Source organism: Oryzias latipes, chromosome 9 (genome assembly GCF_053564925.1).
Source record: "Oryzias latipes strain Hd-rR chromosome 9, Olatipes_Hd-rR_3.1".
In the NCBI taxonomy this organism is placed as follows: Eukaryota; Metazoa; Chordata; class Actinopteri; order Beloniformes; family Adrianichthyidae; genus Oryzias; species Oryzias latipes.
The window spans coordinates 20913363-20933602 of NC_136245.1; the positions used below are offsets into that span (position 1 = coordinate 20913363).

General features: G+C 39.1%; 1 protein-coding gene across 9 annotated transcripts; it reads left to right on the plus strand.

The window, feature by feature from the left end:
• Positions 1–420: 420 nt before the first annotated feature.
• Positions 421–20052, plus strand: cert1 (ceramide transporter 1). Of its 9 annotated transcripts, none has more exons than XM_004072432.5 (18): positions 457–1184; positions 1443–1577; positions 3560–3676; positions 11337–11444; positions 11577–11715; positions 12375–12446; positions 12589–12746; positions 14291–14383; positions 14535–14621; positions 14742–14834; positions 15071–15148; positions 16391–16486; positions 16645–16777; positions 16864–16934; positions 17036–17164; positions 18019–18148; positions 18556–18693; positions 18765–20052. In XM_004072432.5, the coding sequence occupies exons 1-17, from the start codon at positions 1095–1097 to the stop codon at positions 18681–18683; spliced, it is 1857 nt and encodes a 618-aa protein (XP_004072480.1). In that variant the 5' UTR covers positions 457–1094; the 3' UTR covers positions 18684–18693; positions 18765–20052. The 9 variants fall into 9 exon arrangements, with proteins under 9 accessions (XP_011477548.1, XP_004072480.1, XP_020561642.1 ...); XM_020705983.3 differs by having other exon boundaries at positions 12378–12446; XM_011479246.4 differs by lacking the exon at positions 15071–15148 and having other exon boundaries at positions 421–1184.
• The last annotated feature ends 188 nt before the right edge of the window (positions 20053–20240 follow it).

The window sequence follows — 20240 nt, forward strand, 5'->3', positions numbered from 1 at the left end:
TATATATATATATATATATATATATATATATATATATATATATATATATATATATATATATACACACACACACGTACATTTATGTATATATAGGTCTAATGAGCAGGACAAACCATTATCTTTTTTAAATATGTCCTATTAAAATATTTCTGCAAATTATAAAAAAATTCAACATCACTAATTCGTCGACATTCCAGATTCATATGTTTTTTACTTTTGTTTATTTTCTTCACATTTTGTTAAATTGAATAAAATCAAATGGAAATTAACAACAAACACATCGTGGCTGCACGCTTGCTTTTTAAGTATTTATGTACACTTAAACTAAAGAACACCCTGGTTCTAAAGGTTTTGATACCACCGGGGTTATAGCAGTGATCAGTAAAACTAGTTTTAATTTAATGTTTGCCATTTCCGGTCTGGCTGTGCACTGTTTACCTTGACGTCTCTTCAGAAGGAGGTCCAAACAGTAAAGCGTGGCCGTGGCTCCTCCCACAGGCTAGTCAGTCCACTACTGCTAACTGAACTGCGGAACCACTGCTCGGACGCGATTCCGTTGCACGTTTTCTCCTTTTCCTTTAAATTTCGTTTCTTTATTTTTTTTCTTTATTTCAACAGATAAGCAATGAAGTGCAGTGTTAACACTAAGGCGTTTTTAGCAGACCACCAACGGCGGCCGAAATAGCTAAGGAGTCACAAGTTGCCAGTTAAAGTTGATGTTAGCTAGTTGCGTAGTTTGACAGCTAACTAAGTAAGCTAGGCTTGTTGGTGTTCGACGTCAGATTCAAAACAAAGCCCGCAAAATCCAAGAAACGCCCCGCTGTCAACTCCATACCAATCCGTAAACCTGCAACGTAGCATCGTTAAACGAAATTTTCATCGCTCCATCGGTAATTTGGACCTCAAGTTAATATCGAATGGAAACAATTTAGCCGCCGTTAAGCTGAAGTTGACGCTGCAGCCGCTTTAAATTTAAACCGGGAACTAATCCAGCAGCTGGAGCCTTTTTTTAGCTTGATAATAATAACGTCGAGTCGAAAACAGTCATTCTCAAATTCATTTGATAGCTATTATCATAATAGCTTTGGAATTCAATGTCTGAAAAGAGTTCATCGTCAGGTTCGGATGAGGATATTGACCCGGAATCCGCACAGCCCGTGGAGTTCGGCGGCGTATTAAGCAAAGTGAGTAAATATGATATTTATAATAATGAAACCATTTGTATCATAAAGAGAAAAATGACCATCTACATGCTCAAAGGTCATATAAGCAATAATGATCATAAATATTAATAATCTTACATATAAATTAATTTATCTTTCTTTTTTATTTGTTTAAGATGTCTCCTAAATAAACGTGAATTTGCAGTTAGTTTAAATAAACAAGAAGGCCTTTGTGGCATATCCAGCTGTTCTGTTCACCTGGCTGTTTTGTGTTGACAGTGGACAAATTACATCCATGGATGGCAGGACCGCTGGGTCGTGTTAAAAAACAATACCTTGAGTTACTACAAGTCTGAGGATGAGCGGGAGTACGGCTGCAGGGGCTCTCTGTGCCTGAGCAAGGCTGTCATCACCGTAAGTACTTAGTCTTTGTGGATAAAGCAAGTGCCTTCAATTTGTTGTCCTAAAAAAAAGTTTTCATTTTCTTAAATTGTAGTTTTTTGCTTGTGTTTTTGAGCTCTAGCTGAAATGGTCTTGGTTTGTCTCGATTTCTACAGAGATGTGATATTATTCCACCTCATACTCTCATCCCTCTTTGACTGTTATGTTGTTCATTTTTTTAAAACGTCTGCGGTCAAAAATCGCTTTCTTTCACATACTGCACATTTGACTTGCATTCTATCTGAGGAAGGGAGATAAGTTTAAATCCCACCTTGGTTAATCATTCACCACCTTCTGGTACACCTCACTAAAGACATTAGCTAAAGGAATGGTTTTACTGCTGTTAGTGCACCTTCGTAAAACCAGATTATTTGATTAAAATTAGATTTTAAAGCTTCACATAAAAGCTAAGATTAACTTATTTTACTGGGATCACATATTTTCACTAAATAATTGTGCCAATACATTCTGATCGCACTGGAGCTACATGTTTTTTGTTTTTGTTTCATTTTAACTGAAGGTTTACAGTTTTACAACACATAACCTCTCTCTGGGTCTGCTTTTCTAAACATTTAAAGTCATTTAGCTGTCAGGAGACTCCGGTATGCGGGCTAAGGAATGTAGACAAAAAGTGTTTTCCGTGTTAAAATCAGTATGACACACCATGGAGCTGCACACAGGCAAGACTGTCCTCTCACCTAAACCTGACCTCTAGGGAAATGTGGCTTAAAAAAAAAGAAAAGATCCAGGAAAAGGTTTCTAATTAAGTATCTTTGTTGTTGTTTTTTTACAGTAGTTTTTAAAATTTATTGTTTACAAGGAAATCCTCTGTGCTTACGCGGAGGATTCTTCAGACCTTTGAGCAGAAACGAAGCCAATGCAGCACTGCTGTGCAACAGTGCTTACGAAGGGAAAAGATAAGCTTCCCCTTCAGAATGAGAGGGTTATAAACCTGTGAAGACTGAGGTTTATGGTTCCTGTCTGGTACAGCACAGTAAGATCGACGACGGAGTTCTCTAAGCAGCAACGTCACGATTGGCTGCACTTTGATATCACCTTTGGTTCCTTCCCAGTGATGTATTGAAACTGTTAGGGAATTTTCTGGATAACACATGAAATGTTATAGCATTTAGAATGACTGTAATTTTGGAAAGGATCATCGATATATAAAATGTGTGATCATTAATGGTGTTTAAGAATGGAGGATAAAGTCATACAAGTTTGGACTTCCTCTTTAAGATTGGGTGTCTCTTGTTGTCTGTCAGAGCAGACCAGGCAGCACATGAGTATTATTCAGCAAATTCAATAAACGTAAGTTTATGTCTACAGATAAAGCATCCGTGTTCTTGGTGCTCCTAAAGCGGGAAAAAAAGGGAATGCAGCTAAATTTTGAGCCTATTCTCCATCATTTCTTTCGCATTATTCTCCGAGTTTTGGTCCCAGCCGGTCAGATTCCAGTCTTGGAGGAAACGAACAAATTCTTTGTTGCCCGTGTGTTTTGTGCCTGAAGCAGTCGGTGGTTGGACATGGGTGGGGTACATGGAAGAGTGGGGGAGTAATAGTAGGAGGAAAGCTTGGGAAGACCCACACTCAAACTGGAACGACCCTTTGTTGTTGTTGTTGTTTTTTTCTTGGCCCTATTCTGCGGTATCTTTAAAGGCTGGAACTGCAGACACGAGGCATCAGTTTTCAATTAAAACAATCTGTGTTTTTGAGACGTGCTTTTCAGCGACTGATTGGTTCCATGTGTTCCTGGAGTGTCATTCCTGATCGCCGGGTATTATAGCCAATGTGAGATTGTGGTGGTTTTTCCTCAAGAATTCAGTTTACATGAATTTTTGTTTGTTTGTTGTATTTTGGGATGCAAATAAATATATATGATTTAGAAAACAAGGATGCTCTGACATTCCTCGCCCTCTGTGTAGAAAATCATGAGCCCTCTTGTGTGTGTGCAGCCTCACGAGTTCGACGAGTGTCGTTTTGACATCAGTGTGAATGACAGCGTCTGGTACCTCAGAGCAGAGGATCCTGAACACAGACAACGCTGGATCGAGTCCATAGAAGTGCACAGGGTGAGTATTGGGCTTTTCTCTTTTTGTAGAATAGATTTGTGTTAATCGTCTATGTGAGAAGTTGTCATTCAGGTTTTGTCTTGCAGGATATTTTGTAATATTTCTTTTAGAATCACTCATAGTTTAGTAAAATACTCTCGATTTCTCAGCTGCCTATTGAGTCCCTGCTATGTTTCGAGATTTACTTTGACATGTTAGTTTTTATTGGATTTATTTACTTATTTGCAACAAATTGCTGTGTTGCATTGCTCACATTATGCCACATTCAGGTTGAATTAGGAGTCAAGAGGGGGTTTCTCTCGACCCTGTAGAGCCATGTGCTTTTTGGGTGTGGCGGGACACACAAGAGTTAGAAACACACAAGGAGTTCTTTTCTCCAGGAATGTGAGGAATCTGAGGAGTGAGTTTGACGGTGTGGAGGTATCCCCTCTCATACGATGGTGAACTGCTGCTTTCTTTGAGCGGAACTTGTGTTGAAGCAAATTTACTGAAACTCGCGATTAATAAATGAAACAGGAAATGTTTTCACACAATAATGTACCAAGGGGTTAAAGCAGTTTTTCTTTTTGTGATTTTGAATGCTCAACAGTTACAGAGTCCATGAACCTCACCCTACTTCAGTAGATTAGCTTTTAATTATTTTACAGTCCTTATTTGCTCTGTGTTCCACTAACACATTGTGATTTAGGGATTAATAATCCATAATAGCGATAATGATTAATCATTAGGCGTTCGTCTCTGACCAGAGGTTTAAAAGTTTAGATTCTTGATAACACATGGAGTGCATAACTACAGTTTTTACATGCACTTACACTCAGCATACAACTAAGATTACCAAACCCCTTCTGCCACGGTTCATATGAATTCTCAGCTAGCATGCTGAGAATGTTGCGCTGTTGCAAATGTCGCCCAGAACTGCAAGGAATTTAGTAGTTAGCTTCTGCTAAAGCTTTCTGAGCTACAACATCTAATATAACAAAGATGCATTTATAATTTCGACCTAACTTTAAGAACAAGTCATTTCATCGATGCGTTTTGTTTTGACATGTGGACTTTTTTGCAGTTTTTTTGTGGTAACTTTGCATCACCAGTGTTGGCAAACGTTCACATCTTTTTGGTTCAAAACAAACTCCTGCTTGGCAAAAGAATCAACACAGTTTCAGACTTTAAACGTCTGCTCTGTGTTTGTATTTCAGGAATGGTCATATTTGATTTAAATAACAACAAATGATGAAAAACTGAAAGTGCAGCTTCAGTAGTTCACCTCCATCTTCCTCATTTCGACTTCTGTGTCTGAATGTAGCTAAAACGAAACGTTTCTGTGTGGAAACTGGGGTCAAATCCTGAAGGTGACGTGTCCGTGTCGAGTCAAAGGTTGGAACTTCTTTCAGAGGAATTGCACTGACTTGCCACATCGTGATGGCTAAAGAAGTTTCACAATAAATGGAGTGTACATAGTACTATGGTGAATGATTGATACAGACTATATTCTTTATTTATAGTTCTATAGTATAGAACAATTATGCAGTGAAATATCAAAACTACTAAGTGTTTTCAATTATTTGTATTGTTATTATTACTTTCATTAGTGGTATAACTGTTGCGGTTATTGACACAAATGAATTCATTTGAAGGTTCAAACTAAAAGAAGAAGTGCTTCAAACTTTTAAAAAGCAGATTGTCCGATGAAAGACATTTTATTTCTGATTCAGGTTTTCGGTTTTTGCTGTTTTGGATTTTTGTGAGCAAACACTGATCTTTGGTCTAATACTGAAGTTGAGTGTTTTGGAGTCATGCATGGACTTTGACCTTCAGTAATGTCAAAAAAAGTTCATGCAGCAGCAAGTTGTGTGTTTGTGCTGCTCCAAATGGACAAAGAAGGACTTGCATCTTTTATGTTTGTCATTTGTATCAAGGCTCTCATCTCAGCAGAAGAGAAGAGGGTATTGGTAATACAACTAGATTCACCTTTTTACCTCCTTTATAAAAAACTGTTCCATTCTTTTACAATAACAAATATTAAATAAATATTAAATAATATTAAATCAGTTTTTTTTACATCCAGTGTTATTTATTTTGAAATCTATGCATTCCTGAAAAGTATACAGCAGGTATTAGTGGCATTTGATAGTGTTTTATTTTTCACAATCACTTTCTGAAAAAGAAAAGTAAATTCTAGATGTTATTATATTTAGTAGTCTGATTATTCAGTTTGTAAAACTGGATATGAATTGCAAGTATAGCCACATTGTGACTCTACTGTAGCAGTGAGTTTGAAGCAGTGTTGGTTCTGGATGTCTTGAACTTCAACAATCGATGAAGCAGAGAAGCATTACAGTTTGGAATGTAGAAGGAGTGTATGCAGCTTTTCAACTTGCTGCATCAGAAGTTTAGCATAGTCAGACATATTGGTTTTCAACAGGAAAAACAAAGAATGGTCAGCAGAAACTTTGATAAAACGTTAACAGAATGTTTAAGGACAACTAGCTTACCTATATTCATCTAATAATTGCATTATGCTTCCTGAATTATGACCATTAGAAAGCCTCGGGATGTTTTTTTAAAGGGAATTATTTATTGGAGCCTTACACAGACGTACGTTACTTAAGCCCTGCCGGTGCCATGTTTCCCCTAACCTGTTGGTTATCATGTGTCAGAGATGTTTGACTGTTTTTTCCATAATCATGTTCCAGCATTAGTTGACTGAGGAGCTATTGTCCCTCTGAAAGTCCATTTGTTTTAATGTGTGGGTGGTGAGAGCAGCTCTGCTTAGGCGGAGAGCCACTAAGTGCAGCTCTCTACAAAGATTTTCAAAGGTTTGTTTTGAAACGATTAAACGTCATATTCTGTCATCTATTTAGACAGATTTCCTACATATTTGGAGGAGATTGAAAATTGTGCATTTATGATCTTTTTTTTTCCCACTATTGCAATTGAACCAAATGATATGGATACCAGCGGATCAGCAAAAAATGATAAAAGGAGAGTGTGGGATGCAGACAAATGCTGCTCCCGTCTTCCCACTCTTCATTTCTGTCTCTCTCTCTTTTGCTGTGTCATAATATACAGTTGCTGCTTCACTCGCCCACCTGTTTTTTTTAGACTTCATTGGTTTATTACAGCTCTAGACAGCATTCGTCTCTAATGCATACATGCATGCGCCCATCGTCTCTGCCTCTCTCACGCTCCTTCAGGCCAGCACACACACACACACACACACACACTCATGAATGCTCGCTCGGTGATGGATGCTGGACGAAAAGATGGACAAGACAAAAAGCTTTCACGAATCGGGGTGTGTGGCCTTGTAGTTTATGTTTGTAATGGGATGGGGGTGCATGCGGGTTTGTAGTTTGAAGGTTTTGCTTGACAGCTGGATAGTTAGCAGACTCTGCTCCATTCAGCAGTTTCCAGCTCTCTTCCTTTGAATCTCTCCATATCTTCTGCTTCAAGAACCAATCTGCCTCTCCTCCATTGGGTGTGAGGACTACTTTTTTTTCTTTCCCTCCTTTGCTTCTTGTGTCGTCGTTTCATCTCATGTCAGGGTTTGCAAAGCGAAGCCCGTCTGGTGTCACTTCTTCAACTCCACGTCTTTCTCTGTGCTCCATAGTGATGTGTCCAGGGATAAAGTGGATAAAAGCTCCTATGCTGTCAAATCATAGTAGTGTGGGAGTGCTTGGTCATGTTTAGGCCAGCAAACTGCCGCGGCTGCAGCTGCGCCCTTCTCTGCTTTGGCTGTTGGAATGGCCGAATGGTGGGCTCATAATAAGCGTGTTGGCATGCTGCCTGTCCCTTTCACCTGATGCTTTTTTTTAATTTGTTGCATCTTTTATTGAAAAATGCATGTTTTAATGTGAATGCAGATGTTAACATAAAAAAACCATATGGACTAGCTTTATTGCTGAACTAGAAACTCTTAAATATTCCACCGCAAGACACACTCCACATAATTCAAATTATCTGCTTTGCATGGACTATAATTATGTGAGAAGCATTTTACCATATAAAACCATATAAAGGTATTTTTACAAACACGTTAAATGAGTTAATGAGTTGTCTTTTTGGGTTAACCAGTTTAAAGCTGCTCTTTTATACTAAACTTGTAACAGTTTTTGCTTGTAATCACTAGAGCTGGACGATGTTAGGATATTTTTTGCTTTGGTACACTCTCAAGTTTTAAATGTACTTTCAGAAATGAACATATGAATCAATAAATTTTTTTTAAAAGCTTTTCTTGATGAATGGTAACAACTACGGAAGCAATGTTTCATTTAGCTGAAGATGTTTCCCCTCAAGTGTGTAGGAAAGGAGCCATTCAAAGTAATCATTTGCATCATGAAAACTTGTTAGAACATGTCCAGCCTCAGAGATTTTTTTTCAGCTCTGCCATCCTGTCTTTCCACATTTAAAGCTGCTCTCCAACTATGTTTTTACCTTATAGTAAAATTAGCCATATTTTCATTAGAAATTTGCCTCCGAGTTGTGGGCAGGACTGTTGGTGCCGAAGTAACCTCATGTTAAAATCCCAGCATTCCTTTGTTTACGTTAGTTTACAGCTCCTCACAGTTCCGGGTAGGCCTGCACAATATACCCCAAATTTATCGTTCTCGCAATATCCAGTTCTGCAATATGCATATCGCAAAAGACGGCGAAAATCGCAATAAATCGTAAACCTTAAATGTGTTAAAACAATCTTATGGCACCTTGAGGAATCAAATCAATCCATTTATGCATTTGACCAATCGGATGGACGCCTTCCTGTTGTTGACCAATCAGATGGAGGCCTATTATGTTAGATGTTTGTCACCTATATCGACGAGGGTCATTTGGAGCATAATTTTTAAACTGCTGCAATGAAATGGGAATGATGTTTTGGGTTATTTTGCTATTTGTTTATAGACCGGAAATTATATTGTTATCACAATATTAATCTCTAATATCGCATATCGCAAGTTTTCCTCATTTCGTGCAGCCCTAGTTCCAGGTTAACGTTGGCGTAGCAAAAAAAAAAAAAAAACACAAAGCATTATTGGAGCTATCCAGCGGAACAGTTTTAATCTGTTTCAAACCACAGGTTTTTATCTGCTCCTGATTCATCACGATTTGAATAAAGAAATACTCAGAAAAGCAGTTTTAATCTTAAATTCTTTTATGCGAGTCCTCCATCATCAGAAAAACGTTACAAGAACGCGTTAAAAACAGCAAAAATACAATTTTCATTGGAGAGGTTTTTAAAGAAAGCTGGTTGGCTCCTCCTGGAATTTTAGTGTTATCATATATTTATTAGACATTTTTATTAGAAAGGATGGCACAGTAGCAAGATATCAGTATTATATACTGTATGGAGGCTGATGGAGGACATACATTAAGAAATTTAGCTTAAAATTGCATTTCTGCGTATATCTTTATTTAAATTTTTGTGACTCGGGAGCGGACAGAAAAATACAATTTGAAAAAGATTGTATTTGTTATGTAGAAAATATGCTGTGCGGGTCTCAATGCTTCCTGCTCCGCTACATTCTGATGCATCCACTTTTATATGACTACATCCATCAACGTCTTTGTTTTCCTCATCTAAGCTTCTGGCTCAAAACTGTCCGGCTGGATTTCTCCAGGTTTACTTGCCATTCCCTTTGCACCAGCAATGTTAGGTTGGGGGTGTGAGGGGCTGTAAGCTTGATGGAAAGCTTGTAAACAGAGAGCTCTCAGTTACAGGTGACAGGAAGGGGGGCGGTGTTACTCACATGGGAACAATCCAGACTACAAATCAGAGGCAAATTTCTCATGAGTTAATGCTGACCTATGTCCTAGAAAACAGATTTTTTTTTCTTTTTTATTACTTTAGGCTAAAAACAGCATAATCATAATTATAAGACCATTGGGAAGGCTTTTAGATTAGATAAAAAGATGATTGGAGTGGAACTTTAAGGTGGCACTATCATGGTGGCCTAACCCCATGTAGATTTCAGTGAGTTGTAGATTGTTGGAGCAGACCCCAACTCACCACTCTCTCGCTCGCTCGCACAGGTGCAGACAATCAGGCCTAATCAGCAGCACCTGTGGGTACTTGAGGCTTAATTAAAAGTCACCACCAACCACAGAAGCTGATGGACACCGACAGAAAGGATTTTGTTTTCCAGAGACTCTGCTCTGTTCCCACAAATGGATGTCCCTACCAAATGTACCAAAAAAACATTGTGACAACAATTGCACAAAAAAAGTTTAAGAAATAAATCATCTAATCACAAATATTTAGACTTTTGTCCTGAGCTCAGCACTGATTGCTATTAAAGTCTTCATTTAGCGCAGCTGCAGTTTGAGTGTCAGGATGGATGGAGGCAATAAATATGGCTTGCTTTGTTGTGACTGGGGGTAAGGAGTGTAAATGCAAATAGTTATTGTTATACATTGAATGTAATGTATTCTATGATGGCGTAGGTGTTAACTGATCAGCAGCTCTGGTGGTACATAATGATACGTCCAATTTTTAAAATGGAAAAACAAGAGAAGTGTCTTGGTTTGTGAAATTCTATAGACTAAATGAAGACATTTTATCATTTACCAGCACAGCTCAGATCTTCCTAGATTACGGTAGTTCTTATCTTCATTTGTTACGGCGTTGGTATTGATCTGATTTTTTGTAATGTTTACTGTTTTGTCAGACTCATGAAATATTTTGTTTATGCATTTAGGTACCTATGGTTACGGAAAAACAAAAACAAGGATAGTCGTGTTTTATAAAAAGGTCATTGGGGGAATAAAACCATTGATCCATTGTGGGTATTTGACAGTTACCTTTATAGTTGTTGTTTTTTTTTTACATGTAATTACACTCTTCACTTTGAAAAGCTCATTTGAATTTGGACTGTTCTACATCAGCACGCACAATAATCAAACTCAGGTGACCATACTGAAAAAATGTAGTTCCAGCTGATCAGATCCTTTTTCACACGCACACACTGAAGGAGGAGGGTTTAGGGGAAGAGAAGGAGAGAGTTAAGAATGTGTGCCCCGTCTAGGCTACCCCACTTTGGTGGGACACAGCCTGGGTATATAGATAGATAGATAGACTTTTAAACCTTTAATGAAATCTGCATGCATGAACAGTTTAGTTATGTGTTTTATTTCCAAGGGAGTTCTCTTTGTTTACAGACACCAAAGTTTCAAGTACAGAAGAACAAGCACGGTTTAAAACAGCGCATGCAAAACGGACCCTCCCTACACTGAAATGACAGAAGCTCGTCTCTGTCATCCTTAATCACACTAACATGCTTTCACAGTATCAGAGTTTATTTTACTGCATGACAGAAATTTTTTTTAGATGCTCTTAGTTGAGTATTTCTTTTTATTTCTGGAGAAAAGACCAAAACCTTCTAAGTTGTTGTTTTTAGGGTTATCTACATGAAAAATTCACTTAAAATGTCATTTTTGTTTTGTTTTGTTTTAAAAAATATATATATGGGTACACAAAAGGGTCAATTCAAAATAAAACTGCCTTGTAGAGACTGATCATTTTGATTTGACATTTTCTTGGTATGATCAGTGGATGACTCGTGTTGCTGGTTACAGAATACCTGTGTGAACTGCTGAAATTGTGTTTACTATTGTTTCTTTTGTTTAACCTGTTTTTTTTTGTTTGTTTCTTGAATTGAACTTTCAGGCCGAGTCTGGATATGGTTCTGAATCAAGCCTAAGGCGTCATGGTTCCATGTTGTCTCTCACCTCAGCAGCGAGTGCCTTGTCCTCCACATCCACATCCTCTTTCAAGGTACAACATAGCCTATGATGCCATGAAAACACCTGTTTTTGGTTGTTGTTACTGTTGGAGCTGCAGCTTTCCTGAGAAGAGGAAACTTGACGAACTCTGCTTCATTTTGCTTCTGCCTTTGTCCGCGCTCAGAAGGGGTACAGGTTGCGTGAGAAGCTGGCAGAAATGGAAACCTTCCGGGACATTCTATGTAGACAGGTGGACACCCTTCAGAAGTATTTTGACTCCTGTGCTGATGTGGTTTCCAAAGATGAGTTTCAGAGAGACGGAGGTAATCTGTGTGTCACGTGGGTTTGAGTGGTTTTATTCTGACTGTAGAAAATGTATTTAGTAGTTTTGGTAATAAAAGGAAAATGTCTTGTTTCTAGGAGCAGAGTTCAAAAAGGGCAGATGATAACATTTAGTAATAAAATGAAAAGAAATCACATGATATGTAACTTTTTTGGACTGTAAGTGTATCTGTTCTTCTCAATTACTGATCATTTTGTGAGTATGACTGAAAACATAGAACACTTTGTCCAAACATTTCAGAAACGATGACAAATACTTAATGACCTAATAGTGATTAAGATCTTTTAAATTCATGACATTTGAGAGTGCGTGCAGTTTCAGTCCCAGCTTCTTTCACTACGCAGTCACACTCTGGTAGTGAGAATGTTAGAGAATATTCTACAACATTCATTTGTAGGGAAAGCCTTAGCTTTGAAAAAATGCTGTCTGAGGACTCTTATGTCTTTTCTAAATGGATAAAGCTTTAATTGTTTTTTGAAAACTAAACATAGCAATGAATGTGAAAATAAATTGCTTGTCATAAACATTTGGTAGGAAATGAGGTTTTGTTAGGATGTGTGACAGAATAGTGGTTTGTATTGTTCCATCCAAAATATTAGTTATGAACTATTGATAGAATAATAACTTGTTTTGTAACAGAAGAGGATGAAGATGAATTTCTCACCGCTGCAAGACCCGACGGAGAAAACAACAATGGCAGCAAAGAGAAATGTGAGTCTGCCGTTATATTTGCTGTTTATGTGAAATTTGATCATTATTAGATAACGCTGTATGTGAATGCATCAATGATCTATAGACTCACAAAGCTGCCTCAATATTCAGCCATTTTCCTTTGTTCTCCTGTCTTTGCCAGTGTTTTCCTCTGCTAATCCCAAAGGCACCAATGGGATAGACTTCAAGGGGGAAGCCATCACCTTCAAGGCCACCACGGCGGGCATCCTCTCCACTTTGTCCCACTGCATCGAGCTGATGGTCAAACGTGAAGACAGCTGGCAGAAGAGGCTGGACAGGGTACGGCATTATGGAATTGATCAAAACTTTTGTGATTAATAATCCATTTGCTTTGTGGCTATCAAGTCAGTCTTGTGCTTAAATATCATTTCAATTATTTCATAGATGCAGGTTTTTAAAGTTGAGAATAGTAAATGTCATAGAAGGTAATAGATTTGAAAACGGCAAGTATAAGAGGTAGATTACACCTTATTCTTCTAATTAGTTTTTATTTAATTTAATCAAAAAAAGTACTTTAGATCATCAAGAAGAGATTTGATTAAAAAGGGATTAATTCAACTTCTAATTTCATTTATACTTATCGGTTCATTTTAAATCTAACAATCTGCCTCAAAATAATAAAAGTGAGTCTAAAAAAAGATGCCTGTGCCTTTAAAGCCACTCGTGCTTAGTGGATGTTGTCAAACCAGTTTTTTTTTTCTCGTTGCTTCCTGTGTGTAAAGGCGTGTCACTCAATCCTAAAACTCCCAAACGCCGGGAAGTGTTTTCAGTCAGACTGCTTGACTGAAACTGGTCAATGTTGCCGCGGTTGTCTTTGGAGAGCGAGCTGTAGCTGTCGACGTGGAGCGGGAAAATAGAAACAAACTGGAAATAAAACAAAACCTTTCAAAGGATTTTACACACAGCTTCAGAAAATGACTGCTCGGGCTAAATGGTGCCACTTGTGGAAGCCTTCTATAGAGTGGAGAGCTGACCTACTCAAACAACAGACGCAAAGATGGATACCTTTACAGACCTGCAGCCTTCTCTTTACAGTAGGTCACAGAGGATGTTTGATGTTTGCCTTCACTGTTGTCTGTTCCATCTTTGGGTCTCCTAGCATATCTTTTCTCTCTCTGTTTAGTTGTTTACTGAAAGCACTGTTGCTTTGTGTTCAAATGTAGCTTTGACCTCTGGTGGCATCTTTTATCTGCCTGCTTCTCAAATGCAGCTGAAGGGTCGTTTTAGTGCAGAGCAGAAGGTCAAACACAAAAAAACTACAATTCCTTCACTCTTGGGTCAGAACAGAAATGAGAAGCCTGAGCCATTATGTCTTCTGTCATCAGTCATACTTCATCGTATAAATACATCTATAGATGTCTCCACTTCAGGTGTATTGTGTAAATGGGAGGAGAGAGGACTTTGTTGTACTGTGTGCAAAGTATTCAGCATTTTTGTTGCTTTTCAGTTTTCCCACAGGTCATAAAACGGTTTGGTGCTATGCAGTTCCATCTTGGTCTATGGCTCACCTTTTAAGCGTTTGCAGTTTTTTCCATTAAAAAACCTAGATATTTCTTTATTTTATTCTTTTTCTTGTCTGATTTTATTCAAATAAATAAAAATAGAAAAAAGTAACTTATTAAAAATGCTGTTGTAAAATCTGTTTAAGGTGTAAACTGTTAAAGAAAAAAGGTCTTGCTTTGCTAAATATGGGAAACCCATATATTTGCCCTCACAGATTATCATTTGTAATCTGATCAACCTGAGAGGTGTGGTGAGGGGTTTCTGAGGATTACCCAAACAATCCCAGTGATCTCCCTGCATTGTTCCCTGTGTGTTGACAGGAGCTGGAGAAACGGAGGAGGGTGGAGGACGCCTACAAGTCCGCTTTGAATGAACTAAAGAAAAAGTCACACTATGGAGGCCCAGACTACGAGGCACGATAAAGTGATAAGATTTTAGGATTACAGAGCCACACAAAAGTGATAGCTAGAGGGTTTCTTGACTTTTCACCAACATGCACTCTTTATCCTGCTAGGCCTGTTCTTATTGGAGAGTAAAACCCTGAAAGTTGTTGTTCATTTACAGGAGGGACCCAACAGTTTAATTAACGAAGATGAATTTTATGATGCTGTTGAAGCTGAACTAGATCGACAAGACAAGATAGAGGAGCAAGTAAGAGAAAAGCTGCATATTCATCAGATCATTTCATCTCTTTGCTTTTCCAAAAATAAAATTATAATTGCTTTCTTCTGCCTCCTTTCTTTTACTGAACTCCTGTCCTGTTTCCCTCAGTGCCACTCTGAAAAGATCAGGAAACCTTACCTAAGTCCAGTTCCACCTGGTGATGTATTTTCTGTCATCGGCACACATAGATTTGCCAACAAGGTAAGCAGCATTTCTCTCATCCTTTCTTTAAGCTCACATCTGTCTTCTGAACTGAAAATCAGGCTGCCTGCTGTACATTTCTCTTCTTAAACTCTTACATCTTCCTCGTTTCAGATGCCATGTCATGTCTTCTGCAGTAGTGTGTGTGTGTTTGTGCATGGGGGGGGGGGTGCTGTCCGTTCTCTCCTTTTCTGTGTTCTGCTCCTCTTTTTTTTAACCAGCTCTCTGCTGTTCAGCCCCATAGCTATTGTTCTTCCCTGTCCTCCGTCGAGTTAGTCAGCGCCTCGGATGAAATTCACAGATTCAGCGCTCAGGTACCCGACCGGCGTTTGCTAGAGCATGAGCAGAAAGCACGGCAGTGTCCACTGACTGCTTACCACATTAAACTGTGTTTTTTTTGGGGGGGGACGGCGCTTCTTTGAAAGATGCTACAAAACGTTTCTACACCACGTTTTGGAAGTGTTAGCCTGAGTTCACTGGCATGAGTGGGTTTATCTTTGTACTGCCATCAGTCAACAACAGTTTTCAGCTTCTGCCTTTTTCTTAACAACAACATGAAAATCCAAGTCATGCGGTCATCAGCAAATTTTAAAATGAAGTGATTCTATTAATAATTATTAAATCATTGAACACAGATCCATCCAGAATGCAGAAGCAGTGAGAAAAAGACCATCTTTGTTTCAGAGGTGTTTAATTGAGGCTGGTTGGTCAGGCAAACATTCTGGTGCGTGTTTCATTTTAGACGACGCTTATGGCCTCTGCTTTTATTTGTGAGCATGCACGAGCCCACATCATCACTCCTCCTCTACCATGCTTAAAAGATTACAAGTCTAGCCGCTCGCTACTTTGTTGAGGCGTAACTTCATCTGGAGAGTATTTGAAAAGCTTGTTTCTAGGTGAGTCCTTCCCTTTTCCAGCCTGCTTGAAAATGGAAGTTTTCTCTTTACATGAGAACTTAAGTCTGTTGACTCTGAGATAACAGCGTTCTGGTTTTTTCTCCTGGTCCACTTTAGTCCATTGAGCTGATTATATGTCTTACTGCTGCAAACCCTCATACTCCTCAAGAAAAAAAAACAGTTCTTTTACACTACATCTGCATTTTAGCCTGTGTTCTTAAACACTGTCATCCTTTACCCTCTACTTTGTTTTCGTGTGTGAAGTTTTAGAGATTGAAGGGGTTTTTCTTTCCCATGACTGCTGGAGACTTTGTGAAGCTGCATGCCTGGATCCTAGTGAAACATCCCCATTTTCACAGCTTCTTTTTTTCTTCACATCATTCCCCTTCTTTCACAGCATGAGCCACATTTAGCTAGACTGAGTACGCAGAATATTTAACTGAATTTCAAAGGTCTCTGTAACCACCGTACTCACCGATTTATAATCAATTTTTGGTATCTGAATGATATTTGCTCTGTTTGGTTCAGCATCAGTCTGCAAATACTTGTTTGGTTTGATTGAAGACCTAGGCTCTCTAAATATAGTTGCTGCTTTTTGCCCTGAGCCAAAGAGCTGGAAGACTGTCTCACATGAATCAAATTGATATGCATGTCTTTCAGGTGGAGGAGATGGTGCAGAATCATATGACGTACTCTCTTCAGGACGTGGGTGGAGATGCCAACTGGCAGCTGGTAATAGAAGAAGGGGATATGAAGGTGAGCAGGAAAACCAAGGAGTTTCCAAACATCCCTGCGTGCGCAGTGAGCACATCGGTTTATCAGAAGTGAGGCTGAATGGAGAGGAAAAGAAAGTCTTGGTGGTGCAGAGTCAAAAAAACTGTTTTTCTTGAACTCCTCGAGGTTTTCTGTCTCAGGTTTACAGAAGGGAAGTGGAGGAGAACGGTATTGTGCTGGACCCCCTCAAAGCCACTCATAATGTCAAAGGGGTGACGGGCCACGAGGTCTGTCACTACTTCTGGGACACAAATTTCCGAATGGACTGGGAATGTACGTTTTCACTGTCACACCACTGTTTGACGGGGTTTTGCCTCAATATCACGTCCTTTACTGAACGGATCTCCTCTGTCCTTCAGCCACCATTGAGAACTTCAACGTTGTGGAAACACTCTCTGATAATGCCATCATTGTTTACCAGACACACAAGGTAGACACACTCCATTTTCTCTCCAGATTTTCCTAACGTTTGTCAAACATGTTATCAGTGTTTCGCTGTGAGCCAAACGCGTTTCCGGCTGTGTTTTTCAGAGAGTGTGGCCGGCCTCGCAGAGGGATGTCCTCTACCTGTCAGCCATCAGGAAGGTCCACGCCACAAACGAAAACGATCCCGACACGTGGCTGGTCTGCAACTTCTCTGTGGAACACGACAAGGCTCTTGTACGTCTGACTGTCCAGTTCGTTTACCCTGAACCACTACAATGAGGGAAAGGGGTCATTTGCTGTAAAATAAATGTTGTTTCTGGAACATTTTTCCAAAACTAATCTAATTTCCGTTCATGGTGAAATCAGCATTTCATGTTCTGAGGGGAACATCAAGGATGTTTTTCGAGTTTAAAGTGGATAGAAAAGAATATAATGCCCATGAACTCAGAACAAAGTAAAAGAAAACACTGAACGGATCCAATAATGCAGTTCCTTATTTCTGACCTAGATTGGGAAAAAGCAGCATGTCAGGTTGTTATTATGAGTTCATGTGTGGGTTTAGGTCACACATTGGTGATTGTTGGGAATAATTCTGTCTCAAAACACATTTTTTGAAAGAGACCTTTAGCCAATAATGTCAATAAACTGCTCCTTTATCAAACACACTCATTTCTAATGAAAAAAAAAACGCAGAAATGATTGAACACTTGGAAGCAGAATGGACAACCAAACAGGTTTCAGGTGGTCAGCTGTTGTTTCTGTGGCCCAATATTAGTGCAACAATTGTGGAAACTTGTCTGCAGGTTTGTCCAGCCTTGATTTTCTTATAGGCAAACGTGAATTTGATGACAGAGCTGCTGTTTACGTTCAGTTGTAGATGGAGTGAGTCTGCATTTGTTTATTCTGTCATTTGTCTAAGGACGGCGTTTGTCATCACACATACGTACACATAGTTATATAATGCTGCTTCAGTCTAAAAACAAGAACAAACACATCTACCGCGGTCTGCTTATCCATCCAATGACAGATAATGCTTGACTATTTTATTTTTATTTTTAAATGTACTCTGTTGCTTCATGTTTTTTCAGCCCACAAACCGCTGTGTTCGTGCCAAAATCAACGTGGCCATGATCTGCCAAACACTGGTCAGCCCACCAGAGGGCGATAGAGAGATCAGCAGGGACAACATCCTCTGTAAAATCACTTACGTTGCCAACGGTAAGTGCCTCTCCAGACAGGATAAGCATCCGGCAGGAACATAAATGCCCACGAGTCTCCATCAGGCTCACTAAAATCTGCCTGCAAACAAGCAACACCCAGACCGATATAACCTCTGTTGACTCTCATCTTAAAGCGTTAGTGACATACATTCTAGGTCAACATTTTAAATGGAAACATATTCAGAGGTTTAAAGCGTCATCTGTGCTCTTTATAGAGCAGGGAGCTGCTCAAAGAACACTCCTTAGGTTGCAGCTTTGATGTATGCTCTCTGGAGACGATGACACAACAGCCCCTCTGGGAATTACCGCCTGTGCTAACGCTAAACTTGTTTTGTTTAGTACTTTGTGGCTAATATTTAGCGTTTATGAAACTGCTCCGTTCTCTGATAATGATCTTCTGTGCAGTAAACCCTGGAGGCTGGGCTCCAGCCTCCGTTCTCAGAGCCGTGGCCAAGAGAGAGTACCCCAAGTTTCTCAAACGCTTCACCACCTACGTTCAGGAGAAAACCACTGGGAAGCCCATCCTCTTCTGAACACCCCCAGGTACCCAGAACACCCACTTTTATTGAATATTTTCAAAAAGATTCTTTCTCTAAAGCTCGTTTTTGTTTCAGGCTTTTCCTCTGCTGGAATGATCCAGAACAGGCTCTGGAGGACTATCGTGATGCTTTTTCCTCATCTACATGTAGACCTCCATGCTGCAGAACTGCATAGCCACGAGCCTGTAGTTGTAGTGCGTTAGTAGTTGCATCCAGTTTGACACTATCAAAAGCCAAGAAAATACCTTTTATGTGTTTTCAAAAGTTCCCAAAGCAGTTTTTCCAAATCATTTGCTCTTTCTCTGTTTGTACATTTCTGATTTTTCCATAATTCTTGATGTTTTGGAGGTTTGCTTTAATCACTAGTATTACAGCTGCTTGTTTTGCTGCTGCTAAACCATCACTAAGGAGGACACTAGATCTTTCCAGCAACAGCCCTAATGAGATGTGGTTCTTCATCTCCTCTTCTTGTGTTTACTCCTCCCTCTTTGACGGAAGTCAGAGCTTTAGAAGTCCTTCTCATTCTAAATGTAGCTTTCAGAGAGCACCATGTATTGTACAGAGAAAATGGACTCCACTGTTGGGAGAAATGTGAAATGACTGTTGAACTTGATGACAGCACTGGGCTGGAAGGAACGAGGAGAACCAGCGGGTTAACTCCGGAAAATCCGGCTGTCTTTACTGATTGCAGACTGATATTTGTAACTAATCAGCCATAGTTTCTGGAATGAAAATCCTTTTGAGAAATGAGTAGATACACTAGACAACCACAATTTCTGAATTTTTTTTTAGTCCACACGTGGCAAAAGACACATTTTTGGGATTTTTGCAGATGATTTTTGTCATGCTTTTGTAGGTTAAGGTAAAGAATGTAATCGTCATGGAACTTACATTTCACTCACAGCACTACAGCGCGGTGGCCTCCTGCCGTTTGGCTGATAAACCTCCAGAATGCCTTAGACGCCAGGATGCACCTTTTTTCTTTTTTTTAAAGTCCTGGTTTTCTGTACAGCTACCAGGCGTGCATTTATCAGCACTGAACTGCAGCGGAGGGGGGGGTCTTAAGTCAACATTTCACGTCATCCAAGACTGTATTTTAGGACCATCAGAACCGAATTCTGCATCACATTTTCAGTCCAAGAGGTCAAAGGTTTGCATTTTTTGAGTTTCTGTGTTGAGGAACAGAAGTTCTGTCTGTCGGCTAAAGAAAGCAGTTTGTGTTTTTAAACATCTTTTGTCAGTGAACCTCACGTTTTGTATATTTCTAAGCTGTATAAGTTGTACATCAAGAAGTGTTATTATTTGCACTAAATTTAATGCAATTTGAAAATGTCCTGTAAATTAAAATTGTTACACAACAGAAGCCCGTTCATTGTCTCAACACTCGTGCACTAAATGATTAGAACACAAAAAGTGAGACGGATTTTTTTTTAACTTTATTTATTGGAGACTCTTCTATATATATATATATATATATAAATATGCATCATCTTTACATTCAGTGATTAAAGCATTTCGTCAGTAAATGGTAAAATATTGTCATTTACAGAA